This window comes from Silene latifolia, chromosome 8 (assembly GCF_048544455.1).
Source record: "Silene latifolia isolate original U9 population chromosome 8, ASM4854445v1, whole genome shotgun sequence".
NCBI classification, from domain to species: Eukaryota; Viridiplantae; Streptophyta; class Magnoliopsida; order Caryophyllales; family Caryophyllaceae; genus Silene; species Silene latifolia.
In genome coordinates, this window is record NC_133533.1 from 106,905,188 (window position 1) to 106,921,680 (window position 16,493).

The following is a 16,493-nucleotide window of genomic DNA, read 5'->3' on the forward strand; positions in this document are numbered from 1 at the left end:
AACACTTACATGTTGATGATGCAAGCTTATTTAATCTTATAGTAAAGTCAGCAATATTAGGGTAGCGAATTTCGTCCTCTTCATTTGATTTTCTGGGTTTGGGGTAGCAGCTGCTACCACTTGCTACTCTCTAAGCTAGTTTTTCCCCTGGTGGTGATGATCAAGTTGGGATAGTTAGTAAAGCAAGGTTTGGATGCCACTTTCACGATTAAAAACCTTGGCTATATGAGGTACTTTCTTGGTTTAGAAGTGGCGAGAAATGATTCTGGTATTTTGTTAAACCATAGAAAATATATTGTATGTTGACATCCTTAAAGATTTAAACATGGAGAATTGCAATGAGGCAACAGTTCACATGCCTAGAGGGACCAAATTATCAGTGGAGCAAGGTGAGTTGCTACATGAGCTAGACAAATATAGAAGATTGATTGGGAAACTTCCGTATCTAAACCTGACCAGACATGATATATCATATCCAGTACAGCATCTGAGTCAGTTTTTGGTTCAGTCTAGAGTACCACACATGCAAGCAACAATACACATGGTCAGGTGGTATCTCAAAGAAACAATCAATGTTGGGTTGTATTATCCATCCTCATCAGATTTCCAGCTCAAGGCCCATATTGATGCAAACTAGGGACAGTGTGCATTCGATCACTTGGGAGTCTCTCAGTGGGTTTTGCATATGTCTTGGTTCAAGTATCATTTCATGAAAAACTAAAAAATAGAAAACAGTAAGCAAAAGTACTGTTGAGGCAGATGACAGAAGCATGTCCTTAATGACTAGTAAAATGGTTTGAATAGAAGCTTTACTTAAGGATCTACATGTACAGGTGTTTTTGCCTATTCCCATATGCTATGACAAGCAGGCACTCACATTGCCTAGAACCCTGTCTTTCATGAGAGGACAAAGCACTTAAATGTTAACTGCCACTATGTGAGAGATAAGTTGCATAAGGGCTTCTTGGTTCCACAACATGTGCGCACTGGTTTGCAAATTGCAGACATCATGGCAAAGGGATTAGAAATCAGTCGCAATCCTTTTTAGTTCACAAGCTTGACTTTATTGTTATAAAGAAAGTAAGCTTGAGGGGGGAATGTAGTTTAATTATATTGTATTGAGGTCCAAATAAGTAGTGTACTATATATACACTGTATGTACATATTCTATCAATAAGTCCCTCATTTTATTTAGCTTGCTTTCCTTCACTGTTTTGTGTGGATTTTGCGCAAGGCGAAATCAGGTCTGGGTAGATTTAGGTAGGGTTAACTAGCTCTAGTTAGTCTGTAAATCAGGTCGTCAGGGTGGAATGCAAAAGTAAAAGTACAATGAAAAGAACAACAATAAGACAAAGGATTTTGTACGTGGAAAACCCTTAAATGGGAAAAAACCACGGGCACCAAGCTAGGAGAGGATTTCACTATTATATTGAGTATTCAGCACAATGGGACGTAATTATCTTAAAAAATTGTATGAGAATGTCGAATGCTATATTTTGTCTTGTATGTGTCTCTTTTTTTTTTCAAATGGTTTCCAAATGCTCCTTATATAATCACATGCTGAACGGCTGGTAAATCTCCTCATAAATGCTGAATATCCCCTATTTACTAAAAGAATAGGCGAAACTACAATTTTTCCCGCCTAAACATATGTCCTAAAATAAATTTTAGTTATTTTTAGCATATTCTATAAGTATGGTGTGATATAATACACATAATCTTTCAGATTTATATATTTATGTCATTTAGTATTTTACATTCTGCACAAAATTATCTCAAATCTTTTTATGATATAAAAATTAATTCCTTTTTTTTAAAGAATCATACGAAAAAATATTAATTTTCGATGATAAAAAGTTGGGGCTAAAAATATATTATCAGTAAAAGTTTATAAAATAACACCATTAATCTCTCGGTAATAAGGAAAAACTTTCATTTAAATACTCATTTAATGATTAATACGATTTTGACTTTGTTTTTTCAAATCAAAATATAACGATGAGAAATGTAAAAAAATAAAAATTAGTTAATTTAAATTTCATAAATATAATAAACTAAGAAAAGTAAAATTCTATATATACTGTGCATACATTGCACGGGAGCTAAACTAGTTCCGTATTAATTACCGTAATAATATTCATTATTACGCCCGTAATTACTGCTCTTAATTGCTGAATCTTCCCATTTAATGCTATGCACGTAATCTTCTCATAATATGATCTCCTGGTCTGATATCGTCCTGATATTTTGACCGTTGTCCTCTCCATGGCTTGGCGCTTATCTTCATGTGTCCTGATATCCTGACACCCTGACACCCTGTCGGTTAGTTCAAGGCAAGATATTGATCAGGGATATCTGCGGATTTCCAGGCCTAACAATTGCCCCTTATCTCCTTATTTTCGAGGTGTCAGGACAAAAAATAAGGAGATAACTTCAATCTTTGGAAAACTGTTCAACGGTTAAATTGTGGCTAGTCAGTTCCTGTAACGGTTAGTTTCTTCAGTTTGTGACATGTGTTGTATTTACTGCAATTTCCTCAATGATTATCCATCCAATTGCGGTAGAAACCCTAGTTTCACCCACTATAAATACCCCCTTACTTCATCAAGTTAATCTTCACCAAAAAATCTACTTTGCCTTCTTCTAATAATTTTCTTCTTCAACTTCCTTAATTCCCAGTTTTTAGTCTTCGTTTAATTTTTAATAATCCCTCAAAAATGGCCGCAAAAAAGAAATCTACCAGGGGCGATGGCTTCTGGAACTCCAACTGCTCAAAACCCTGAAGAAACTACTTCTGAGAACGTTCCTTCATCTCCTGCTGTTCAACCTCTTGTGGTTAGTAAAACGAATGATTCTCCTCTTGAGATGATTTCAATTTCTCATGGTGATTTCCAATTTAAACCCACGAAAGCTTTGAAAGATGACCAGTCTCTCTCAAATCGTCTGAAGCCTAAATTTGAAAAAGTGCCAAAAGATAAGGGAATCATTTCTGCTGATTCCGAAGTTTGGATCCCTAAAGATTCTCCTATCAGGGCTGACTGGGCATGTCCTGGTTGGTTCTGTATTCATGACTGGGCCTTCAGGGCAGGTTGTAAGCTTCATTTCTCTCCTCTCATGGTGGAGGTTATTAAAGAAATTGGTGTCCCTTCTTATCAGTTGATGCCTATGGTATGGAAAGTGGTCTGCTCTATCGAGTATCTCTGCAAAAAGCATAATATTTCATTTTCTCTTGATGATCTGAAAGTCTGCTACGCTGTCAAAACCAATAGCCCTGGCCGTATAAGTTTTAAGGTCAGGCCTTCCACTACTCCTCTTCTCAGCAATCTGGACAGTGGCCATGACAAGAATTGGGCTGCTGGGTACATGTTTATCAGGACCAATTCTGTAGGTCCTGATCTGGCATATTTGAACTATGAAGCTTGTGTTGCTGGTGAGTATTTTAACTTTTCTCTTATCCTGCACGTTTTATTCGTTAGTATAAAAATAAAATTTTATTGAATCATACCTCTCGTGTGCGCAGTTGATGACTGGGTTACTGAAACTGAGTACCCTACTGCAAACATTTCTTCTTTCCTTGCTATTCCTCCTTTGGAGAGGTCTTGGCCTCTCTGTTGTAGGGCTGGCCATCTTCCTCGCTGCTTGAAGGTTGATGGTACTGCCAGGGTGCCTAAACCTTCAAAGGCTGTTAGTGCTTCCACTTCAGGCAGTAAGTCTATTTTGTTTTTCTCCTTTCTTCCTATTTTACCTCTTATGTGATATTTAGTTTATATTGCTAATGTAGTGTTTCGTGTTATAGCCACCAGGTTGTCTACTCGCCTTGCCAGATTTGGTATGGCTGACCTCTCAGCCAGGTTCGCTAAGATCAAGGAGGAAGGTTCCCATGGAAGCGGAGATGCTGAGCCGGTTATCGATTTAACTGAATTGCATGATGCTTCCAAGGTTTCTACCGCTCCTGCTGCCTCTGTGAAACAAGTTCAGCATGTGACACCCCCATACTCCAAGTGCCTTACCAGGACCACTCAGGTATAAAGATGTCACCATCTCGGTTTCCCGAGGCAATGATAATCAAAAGACAATAAAGAAACAACATTTAAATAGTATAAAGTTTAGTGAATACAATCCAAAACCAACTGATAAAATACGGTTACATGTTCTTAAACCAAAAGTCTAACAACTAAACAAAATGTCTAACAAACTACTCCAACTACAACGGAAGACTCTATCATCTCGTGGTGACACATCCCAGCTAGCCCATATGTCTCGACTCATACCAGCTCAACAACTGCTCACCATCCCCGAATGGATCACCACAGTTTTCAAAACATTTAAACGGGGTCAGTACTAATCACACAATCATATATAATTACAATAAGATAGAAACCAACACATCTCAATCGTCACATAACCCAAACTCCATATTCAACTCCTCATAACTGACTACACACTAAAGTATGTAATCCTGCCAGAGTACCCATCGCAACAGGTTACTCCACTCCGCCAGTGGGGGACCGCAGCCGTTCCCACCTAAGCCCCGCTCATACCATAGAGCAAATAACCCAAATCCATTAATGTGCACATCCCTTATGTGGCGGGTTCCACAGAAGGCGAATAATGGGCGTGAAGCCACTCCCGCAAGTGACTCCACTCAGCCAGGGACGCACCCCGAAGAACACAGACAGATACAATTAATCACAACCATCAACAGTAACCAATTCCAACAACCGTCACAATACGAGTATGATATTATACAACAACCACAACCAACAATCAACACATTATGTGACTAATACTGAGTAGGGAAACCCTACCTGGAATGCAACGCACGCAGACGATCTCAACAGCTGTATCAAAAAGCCTCTTCTACGAATCCTCCTCCTAACACATCATCACATAATCACTAACCATACAAAAACTAACACAAATCCCCAATCCCCCAAATTAGGGTTTAAACAAACTTAACTAATTACTATAAAATCGGTTCATAGATCTTACCCTCGACGCAAGGATCACAAGGATGTAAAGAACGATGAAATCCGACCTCAAAAGCTCCGGGATTTGTCAATAACACGGATGAATGCGAAGAACGTAACTTGAATCTCTTTTTCAATGTGATTAGGTTTATAAAAGTGTATTATGAAGATGACAGAAAGATTTATATACTAATCCGTGTTATTAACAAAACCCGACAAAACATTACCCGTAAACCGAGCTACTCGATCGAGTAACTGACGTACTCGATCGAGTGCCACTTACTCGATCGAGTGCTCAGGTTACTCGATCGAGTACCCTACAGGCAGACTACTGTTTTAAAAACCAAAACACCCATACTCGACAGAGTAAGGCCCACTCGATAGAGTACCCAGAGACTCATAAAACTGTAGTATTACAGTCTCCCCTCCTTAAAAGAACTTCGTCCCCGAAGTTCAAACCACAACAAAACAAAACATACTACCACACTCCCGACACAACAACCAAAACAAAACTCAACATAAAAACATGCTACCAACCAAACTCAACCCGAATCCAACCACTACTAAATGTACCGACACAGCACAAAAAGGTGTAAAAACTCTTTGCGATCATCTCCTACCTCCCTAAAAGAAACAAGGTTACATCCCCGTAACCATACATACCTGATCAAAAAGGAAAGGTTAACGCTCTCTCATGGCCTCCTCTGCCTCCCATGTAACTTCCTCAACCTCATGATTATTCCAAAGGATGTTAAACAAAACTGTCTCACCACTCCTAGTCTTCCTAACCTTCCGGTCAAGAATCTGCTTAGGTACCTCAAGATAAGACAAAGACTCATCTAGCTCTATGATCTCTGCCTCTAACACATGTGACGGATCACTCACATACTTGCGCAGCTGAGATACATGAAACACGTTATGTACCCTATCCAAAGAAGACGGTAAAGCCAAACGATAAGCAACCTCTCCAACCCGGTCTAGGTTCTCATATGGTCCGATGAACTTCTGACTCAGCTTGCCTTTCTTCCCAAATCTCATAATCCCACGCATAGGAGACACTTTCAGAAGAACCTTGTCCCCAACCTGAAACTCGATATCTCGGCGATGTAGATCTGCATAACTCTTTTGCCTATCCTGAGCTGCTCTCATCCTCTCTCTGATCATCTTAATCTGCTCAACCATCTCATGTACCATCTCTGGTCCTAAAACCACTGTCTCAGCACTGTCGTCCCAACAAATCGGACTCCTACATCTCTTCCCATATAAGGCCTCAAATGGCGCCATGCCAATACTAGTGTGATAGCTGTTGTTGTAAGAAAACTCAATCAAATCCAACCTCTGTTCCCAGCTACCATCAAAATCCATCACACAAGCTCGTAACATATCCTCAAGAGTCTTGATTGTTCTCTCTGTCTGACCATCTGTTACAAGATGAAATGCTGTACTCATTTTCAACGTCGTTCCCAAAGACTCCTGCAACTCTTTCCAAAACCTTGAGATAAACCTCGCATGTCTGTCAGATACTATGTCTTTAGGCACCCCATGTAACCTTAACACATGCTTCCGGTAAGCCATAGCTCATTGTGCCTTAGTCCATGTATCTTTCATTGGCACAAAATGAGCTGACTTGGTCAGTCGATCCACTATAACCCATATCATGTTGTTACCCTGCTGATTCTTTGGCAAACCCACGATAAAATCCATAGAAATGGATTCCCACTTCCACTCAGGTACCTCAAGAGACTGAATCTTACCTTGTGGTCGTCACTGTTCCCCTTTAACTCTCTGACATGTCAAACAACGGGCCACAAACTCAGCTGTTTCTTTCTTCATCCCAGGCCACCAGAACGTCTTCTTTAAATCCTTGTACAGCTTGTCACCACCTGGATGTACCGAATATGGTGTACAATGTGCCTCTGTCATGATTATCTTTTTCATCTCCTCATCATTAGGGACACACCACCTCCCATCAAACCTCAAACTACCATCTGTATGAATAGAGAATCTAGATACTGTCCCTTTCTCTACTCCAGCTCTCCACTCTACCATCTTAGGATCCAACACCTGTTTACCTCGAATGTCGTCATAAAGATCAGGCTGCACTGTCAAATCTCCCATGGCATCCCCTTTCTATATCATGTGTATCCCAAACTTACCAACCTCATCTCTCAATCTCATCAAGGATATGGTTGTGCACAAGGAATGTACACTCTTCCTGCTCAAAGCATCTGCAACTACATTGGCTTTCCCTTCATGGTAGATAATATCCATATCATAATCGCCAATCAACTCCATCCACCTCCTCTCTCTCATGTTCAACTCCTTTTGAGTGAAGATGTACTTGAAACTCTTGTGATCTGAAAATACCTTAAAGGTCGCCCCATAAAGGTAATGTCTCTAAATCTTGAGAGCAAACACCACTGCACCCAACTCTAGATCGTGTGTAGGATAATTCTCCTCATAAGGCTTCAATTGCCTAGAAGCATAGGCAATGACTTTACCATTATGCATCAACACACATCCCAACCCATTCTTTGAGGCATCTGTATAAACCTCAAAAGTTCTCAATCCCTTCAGGCAATGCTAAGATTGGAGCTGTGGTCAAACGCTCCTTTAATGTTTGGAACGCCGTCTCACAACTGTCATCCCAACGAAACCTGTTCTCTTTCCTCATCAAAGCCGTCATAGGTCTAGCAATCTTGGAGAAATCCTTCACGACCCGTCTGTAATATCCAGCTAAACCCAAGAAACTCCGGATCTCAGCTACATTCTTTGGTGCTTCCCACTTGGTAACTGCCTCAATCTTCGCCGGATCCACAGCTACCCCATCCTTAGAGATCACATGCCCCAGAAAAGCAACTTTCTCTAACCAGAACTCACACTTGGACAACTTAACATACAACTCATGCTCCCTCAAGGTCTGCAACACAATCCTCAGATGTTCCTCATGTTCCTCCTTAGTCTTGGAATAGACTAAGATGTCATCGATGAAAACCACCACAAACTTGTCCAAAAACTGACTGAAGACTCTGTTCATCAAATCCATAAACACAGTTGGTGCATTAGATAACCCAAAAGGCATCACCACATACTCATAATGGTCATACCTCGACGTGAAAGCTGTCTTTGGTATGTCCACCTCTCAATCTTCACCTGATGGTACCCCGACCTCAAATCAATCTTGGAAAAGACTGATGCACCACTCAACTGATCAAACAGATCATCTATCCTTGGCAAAGGATACTTGTTCTTCACCGTCACTCGGTTAAGCTCCCTGTAATCTATGCACAACCTCAAACTCCCATCTTTCTTTTTCACGAAAAGGACTGGTGCTCCCCACGGTGATACACTAGGTCTAATGTATCCCTTCTCTATCAGATCATCCAACTGCTTCCTGAGCTCCTCCAACTCCTTAGGACCCATCCGGTACGGTGCCTTAGAGATTGGCCCCGTCCCCGGTTTCAGCTCAACAGTGAAATCTATCTCCCTCTTCGGTGGCAACCCCGGAATCTCCTCTGGAAAGACATCTGAAAACTCCCCCACAACTGGTATCTGATCAACTGTCGGACTCTCTATCCGGTCATATCTCACATGGCACAAGATTAACGGACACCCCTTCCTCAGATAGGACTTCAAGGTCACAGCTGCAATCAACTTAACTTTGGGTTTGACAAAAAACCCACGATAAGACACGCTAATGCCCTTAGGACCTCTCAAAGACACTTTTTTTGATGACAGTCTATCTTTGCTTTGTACTTCCCTAACCAATCCATCCCGACTATCATCTCAAAAGTGTCTAAAGGAAACTCTAGCAAGTCTACAGGTAGATCAACTTGCCCAACTATCATAGATACATCTCTAAACAACCTCCCACATGTTACAGACTCTCCCGAAGGTATAAAAACTTTCTCATTTACAGACTCATACTCTCTCAAACCCAACTGTTTAACATGACTCGAAGATACAAACGACTGAGACGCTCCCGAATCAAACAAAACAAAGGTGTAAACACCATTAACAAGAAAAGTACCAGTGATAACATGCGCGTCGTCCTCAGCTGCATGTTTCTCCATCATAAACAGTTTTCCACTGGTCTTCTGCCCACCTCCTTGGATAGTACTGGCTGAGGTAGTCGGCTTAGCACCCGACCTCTGGTTGTTGTTGGTGTTGGTAACTGGTTTCTGATAATAATTACCGCCATTGCGGTTACCTCCACCGTTGTAGCTCTGGCCTCCCCGGTTGCTCCATGACCCACCGGTCCATTACTCGCAAAACTCGTGCCGGCCCCGAGAAAAGCTCCCCGTTCCCGGCCTCTGGTAACCCCCGCTCACCGCACTGGTGCACTCATGTCTCTTGTGGCCTACACCGCCACAGTTAAAGCAGGTCATACCCCAACTACCACCACAACTACCACGGCCACGCCCGTATGAAGCCCCAGCACTAAACCCTGAACCAGAAGAATATACTCTAGCTTGAGTGTGGTTGCCCTTCTTGTAGCTAGATTGGCCACCACCCTCGCTCTCAGCCTTTCTTTTCTCAGCACCTCTCTCTCGGGCCATCTCAACCAACCTCTCAGCTCTCCCAGCCCTCTCATAAGCTTCCTTAACATCAGTAAGGACTCCCACAGGTAACTTATCCATTATCTTGGGGGTCAACCCCTTCTCAAACCTCAGAGCTAGGTTCTCCTCACTCAATCCCATATCCTCAGCATACCTAGACTTCTCATTAAACCGTTTGTAGTACTCAGCCACAGACATCTCAGAGGTCATCTTGAACCCATCAAACCCCTCCCTCAGCTTACTCCTCACGTGCTCCGGCACGAACTCCCTCTTCATAGCTTTCCTAAACTCTTCCCAAGGAATAGCAGGCAACCCCTGCTTCTCATACATATCTCTAGCACTCACTTTTACCTTATCCCACCACTCTCCTGCTGCTTCCCTCAAGTAGAATGCAGCTTATTCTACCCTCATCTCATCCGGACAATGTACCAGATCCATAAAATTCTCCATCTCACGATGCCAATTGTCAAGACGAATTGGCTCCCCGGTCCCCTTATACTCTTTCGGGTTAAACCTCGCTATGTAGAGACTGATTTTAGAATGATCAACCTCCTTATCCTTCCCCACTCTCTTTAGCGCTTCCGTAAGAGCATCTTGATGCTCCAACATCTTAACTATGTCATCAACGTTCATGCTCTCAGCTCTCGCATACAAGGCGTTTTTCTTTGGCGGCATCTTGAAACTATATAAGAAAAGGTAGATATAAACATACATACCATAACCCAAAACACGAAAACAGCTTGCCCAGAACCCACTCGATCGAGTGCCAAAACCTAGTCGATCGAGTTGAGGCTACTCGATCGAGTGCCCAACATGCTCGATTGAGTGCCCCGACTCCAGACCCCAAACAGACCTTCTGATCTCTGACATACTCGACCGAGCTGACAAGCCACTCGATCGAGTGCCCCCCACTCGATCGAATGCCCCTATGTACTCGATCGAGTACCCAAAAACACGGTTCTGACCATAAAAACGTCAAACTATCCACTTGATCGAGTTGGACCCACTCGATCGAGCGCCTCACCTACTCGATCGAGTGCCCCCCACTCGATCGAGTCATGCAGACTCGTATATACTACCCGTATGTTATCTCACTTACCCCAACATATTACGCAAGCTTTATAATCTCAACATTATAATTATAACTACGCATGCAAGTCTACACAATTCCTCATATAATCCACAAAACAAATTACTTCATGTTATCAAAATGTCACATCATAAACACCCAACATGCTTCTTCATTCAATTCACATATAAAACATATCCCTTCTCTTTTAACCGTACTTTCAATTCTCCACTTTCAACATTCAACAATTCACAACACATACCGTTAAATTCACATACGAACCAAAGACAACACATACGACCTTGACACACATACCCCCCATGTGACCGGTTCAAAATTGCAGGGCGAGTTCGCGACTTCAGGACGTCTCCCAAGCCTTTGCATTAGCTCCTACAAATTTTACCCCGGGTTCATTTTAATTGACTCCCTATGTTCATTAAATTCATTAGTTACAGGTTTCAGGATCGTCGCTCTGATACCACTTTGTGACACCCCCATACACCAAGTGCATTACCAGGACCACTCAGGTATAAAGATGTCACCATCTCGGTTTCCCGAGGCAATGATAAATCAAAAGACAATAAAGAAACAACATTTAAATAGTATAAAGTTTAGTGAATACAATCCAAAACCAACTGATAAAATACGGTTACATGTTCTTAAACCAAAAGTCTAACAACTAAACAAAATGTCTAACAAACTACTTCAACTACAGCGGAAGACTCTATCATCTCGTGGTGACAACATCCCAGCTAGCCCATATGTCTCGACTCATACCTGCTCAACAACTGCTCACCATCCCCGAATGGATCACCACAGTTTTCAAAACATTTAAACGGGGTCTGTACTAATCACACAATCATATATAATTACAATAAGATAGAAACCAACACATCTCAATCGTCACATAACCCAAACTCCATATTCAACTCCTCATCACTGACTACACACTAAAGTGTGTAGTCTTGCCACCCATCGCAACAGGTTACTCCACTCCTCCAGTAGGGGACCGCAGCCGTTCCCACCTAAGCCCCGCTCATACCATAGAGCAAATAATCCAAATCCATTAATGTGCACATCCCTTCTGTGGCGGGTTCCACAGAAGGCGAATAATGGGCGTGAAACCACTCCCGCAAGTGACTCCACTCAGCCAGGGACGCACCCCGAAGAACACAGACATATACAATTAATCACAACCATCAACAGTAACCAATTCCAACAACCGTCACAATACGAGTATGATATTATACAACAACCACAACCAACAATCAACACATTATGTGACTAATACTGAGTAGGGAAACCCTACCTGGAATGCAACACACGCAGACGATCTCAACAGCTGTAGCAAAAAGCCTCTTCTACGAATTCTCATCCTAACACATCATCACATAATCACTAACCATACAAAAACTAACACAAATCCCCAATCCCCCAAATTAGGGTTTAAACAAACTTAACTAATGACTATAAAATCGGTACGTAGATTTTACCCTCGACGCAAGGATCACAAGGATGTAAAGAATGATGAAATTCGACCTTAAAAGCTCCGGGATTTGTCAATAACACGGATGAATGCGAAGAACGTAACTTGAATCTCTTTTTCAATGTGATTAGATTTGTAAAAGTGTATTATGAAGATGATGGAAAGATTTATATACTAATCCGTGTTATAAACAAAACCCGACAATACATTACCCGTAAACCGAGCTACTCGATCGAGTAACTGACGTACTCGATCGAGTGCCCAGGCTACTCGATCGAGTACCCTTCAGGCAGACTACTGTTTTAAAAACCAGAACACCCTTACTCGACAGAGTAAGGCCCACTCGATAGAGTACCCAGAGACTCATAAAACCGTAGTATTACACAGCAGCCCAGAAGAGAAAAATTGAAGATGTTGATATATCTGCCCCAATCAGGGAGGTGAAGGTCAGGGTAGATAATGTGGAGGCTGCCAAGGTGAAGATTAGGGATTATGCTGCTTCCAAGTCAGATGTCATGCTCACCCTTGACCCTGTCGAGACTGCTACCCAGGCAGTTGCTTTAGCGGACCACTCTGTCAGCCTTTTGGCAAGTGCCTTTGCTGTTGTGAGGGAGGTATGCTACTTTTATTATCATGTGTATTTTGTAATATGTGTATTTTATTTGGTCGTTTTTATTATTATGATATAATATTCATATTGTTCTTTTTGCTTTTGGTCAGGGTGCTGCGACCTGTCTCCATAATGCTTATCAGGCTACTTCTCTGGTAGCTAGGATTGATCTGATGAGATCAGATTATGATAAGCTGAAGTCTGAACTAGACTTTGCACGGGCTGACCTGGCTGCTAAAGCTGCTGACTTGGCGATGGCGCAGGCTGAGAGGGATGCTGCTAAGGCTGAGGCAGATTCAAATAAACAGCTTTTGCAGGAGGCGCTGGATAGAAATGAAGAGCTCACCCAGGAGAGGGATGATTTTGAGTTTAAGCTTGATGATTCCTCCCTTTATTTTTATACTAAGGGGAAGGTGGCTGCTATGTCGGAGCCTATTGAGGCTAGGACAAATTGGAACCCTGAAGCTGAGATGACTTTTGTTGCTTCAAAGTATCCTGACCTGCATAACATGGGAAATGAACAGGAGGTCGATTCTCCAGGGGAGAGGGATGTTGATGCTGATCCGGCTAAGAGTGGGAGTGCTGATGCTGTTTTCAAGGAGAAGCAGTAATTTGATTTTTTTTCTTTGTTGGTATTTGGCCCATCCAGGGGGGATGTCCCTGGACATACAATTTAATTTTTTCTGTCTCTGTTCAGGTCAGGGAGACTATCCCTGGCCTTTATGAATATTTTGGTGCCTTTGCCCCAGGGGGTAAGGGCTTTATTAGTATGATCGTGATGACCTTCCTTGGCTGATTTTGCTTATCTCTTTGACATTTGCTTTTGAATTTCTTTGAACCTGTGAACTTTGTTTTTTCAATCTTGTGGACCTGTCATTTGAACTATCGTGAGTAATTCAACCAAGTATGGTTTTGGCCATAGTGGTTGAAGGGGTGGGAAAACCGGCCTGACAGGAGGGCTTATGTCCCCTGCCTGACTGGAGGGCTTGGTACTCGGCCTGACAGGAGGGCTTTTTAGACTAATGGTTGGGATGGCACACCCTTCCACTGTCTTGCTGCGTCCAGCCGTTTGTAAACATATGCAATAAACCTAGTCAGGTCAGGCAATTATTTCATGCCTGATTGGTCCTGACATTTACTGTATCCGGTGATGGTTACCAACTCGTTAGGCACAATTAAGTGCAAAGTTTTGTTTCAGATTTTGACATATAGTAGAGTAGCCCTCAATCCTGAATATTTATAAACATTTATCATGTATAATTGTTCAGGATTCAAGAAATAAGAGAGGTTGAGTTAGTTAAATATATAGACATGGATTGCACATAGAGCATATAAAATACGTAATTTTTCAGATAGCACATCAGGTTGAATTACTGATAGTAAAGATATGATTTTGTACCTGATTATGGCCTGATATGGGCTTTATACATGGAATAATTTTAAATGAGTTACATTCCAAGATCTTGGGATCATTTCTTCTTCTAATGTTTGGAGCATGTATGCTACTTGTCCAACGATTGAATCAATTAAGTAGGGGCCTTCCCATGTGGGGGCAAGCTTGCCCGCTGATTTTTTTTTTTTTTTTTTGGAAAAACTTTTCGTAGGACAAGGTCTCCTTCCCTGAAGACTCTAATTCTAACATTTTTATTGTAAGTTCTGGCTACTGCTTGTTGGTATGACGTCATCCTGATTTTGGCAGCGTCTCTTAGCTCTTCTGTAAGGACCAGGCTGTCTTGCATCAGGTCTCTGTTTGCTTCAACATTGTTCAGGCTATACCTTGATGTTGGCACCCGGACTTCTGCAGGAATGACAGCTTCACAGCCATACACCAAAGAATAAGGTGTTTGGCCCGTTGATGTCTTTGGAGTTGTCCTGTCTGCCCATAGTACTAATGGAAGTTCTTCAGCCCATCTGCCTCGTCTTTTTTTAGTTTCTTCTTTAGGCAGCTTATGACCACCTTGTTACTGGATTCAGCCTGGCCATTAGCTTTTGGATATCCATGGATGGATATTATCAGGCTAATATTCCATTCTTGGCAAAATGCTTGGGTCTTTTTCCCCACAAATTGGGTTCCATTGTCACATACTATTTCTGATGGGACTCCATATCTGCAAATAATATTCGTTCTGATGAAGGATATTACTTCTTTTTCAGTTACTTGCCTGAAAGAGTCAGCCTCGATCCATTTGGGGAAGTAATCAGTCATAGCCAACATGGATACTTTTTGTCCTGGAGCTACAGGCAGCTTTCCCACAATATCCATGCCCCCACTTCATGAATGGCCAGGGTGCAGAAATTGAGTGAAGGAGATCGGATGGCTGATGTATGATTGGTGCATGAACTTGACAGGTTTCACACTTTGAAGAGTGTATTCCAGGCAATCAGCCCTCAGTGTAGGCTAGTAGTAGCCAGTCCTGAGTACTTTACTTGCCAGGCTTTTCCCTCCTTTATGGTTACCACAATGTCCATCGTGTATTTCTTGAAGTACTAATTTGGCTTCGTCAGGCTCCAAGCATCTCAGGTATGGTCCGGCCTGCGATCTCTTAAATAAAGTGTTATTGATAATAGCATAGGTTGAAGCTCTAATTTTAAAAGCCCTTGCTTCATGCCTCCCCTGAGGTAGTATTCCTCGGAGAAACCAATCATAATAGGGTTTAGTCCAAGAATTGCTATCCTGATTGATAGGGTTGACTTGTTCAGGCTTGCTGATGGCTGACTCTAATAAATGAACAATTGGTATTTTATCGAAAACTGTAGGGATAAAATTTGAACCTAGGCTGGCCAAAGCATCAGCCTGTGTGTTCAGGTCTCTTGATATTTGATCTATATCAAATAAAGCAAATTTAGCGGTAAGGTTTTTCGCATATTCTAAATATGAAATCATTTTTGCATCCTTAACCGTATAAATTCCCTTTATTTGATTAGCAATTAGAAGTGAATAAGTTTTTACCTTTAGGGTTTGAACACCGAGGTCTAACATATCTTTAAGCCTGCTATCAGAGCTTCATATTCCGCTTCATTGTTAGTTGCTTTGAATTCACAGCTTATAGCTTGTGCTATCATATCTCCCTGTGGTGATTTAAGCACTAACCCTAACCCTGTTCCCCTGGCATTGGATGCCCCATCTATGAACAAAGTCCATTCTTGGTCTGGGGTTTTATTTTCTATTGGTTGACCTCTTTTCTCAGGTCAGGTTCTAGGTTAGGGCTAAAATCAGCCACAAAGTCTGCTAGGGCCTGCGATTTGATCGCTGCCCTGGGTTCAAAAGAAATATCATATGTGCTAATTTGAACTGATCACTTGGTCATCCTACCTGATAATTCAGGCTTACGCGGGACAGATTTTATGGGTAAGTTGGGTCTGACTATAATAGGGTGGCTTTTAAAATAGGGTCGTAGTTTAGTACATGACATAATTAAGGCTAAAACATATTTTTCAAGTAATCCATACCTCATCTCAGCATCCAGCAGGCTCTTACTTACATAATAGACCGGATGTTGTTGGCCTTCCTCTTCTTTTACAAGGACCGCGCTGACTGCTGTGTTAGTGACAGATAAGTATACTGACAGGGTTCTCCCTTCTCTGGTTTGGCCAGTAAGGGTGGAGATGACAAATAATATTTTAAGTCTTGAAAGGCTGCCTCATGTTCATCCGTCAAATGAAACTGTTTATTTTTTCTGAGCAGGTTGTAAAATGTTTTACACCTTTCAGAGGATCTTGATATGAACCAGTTCAGGGCAGCTACCCGGCCTGTCAATTTCTGAATATCTTTGACGGACTTGGGTGACTGAAGTTCCAG

General features: G+C 41.9%; 1 protein-coding gene across 1 annotated transcript; it reads left to right on the forward strand.

The window, feature by feature from the left end:
- Window positions 1–325: 325 nt before the first annotated feature.
- On the forward strand, window positions 326–637 carry LOC141595667 (putative mitochondrial protein AtMg00240). The gene has a single exon (XM_074415632.1). It carries the CDS (start codon window positions 326–328, stop codon window positions 635–637), a length of 312 nt encoding a protein of 103 aa, XP_074271733.1.
- Window positions 638–16,493: the final 15,856 nt, after the last annotated feature.

What these genes read in the sequence shown, in the direction of transcription:
- LOC141595667 (XM_074415632.1), top strand. Translation starts at nt 326, where the DNA reads ATGGAGAATTGCAATGAGGCAACAGTTCACATGCCTAGAGGGACCAAA.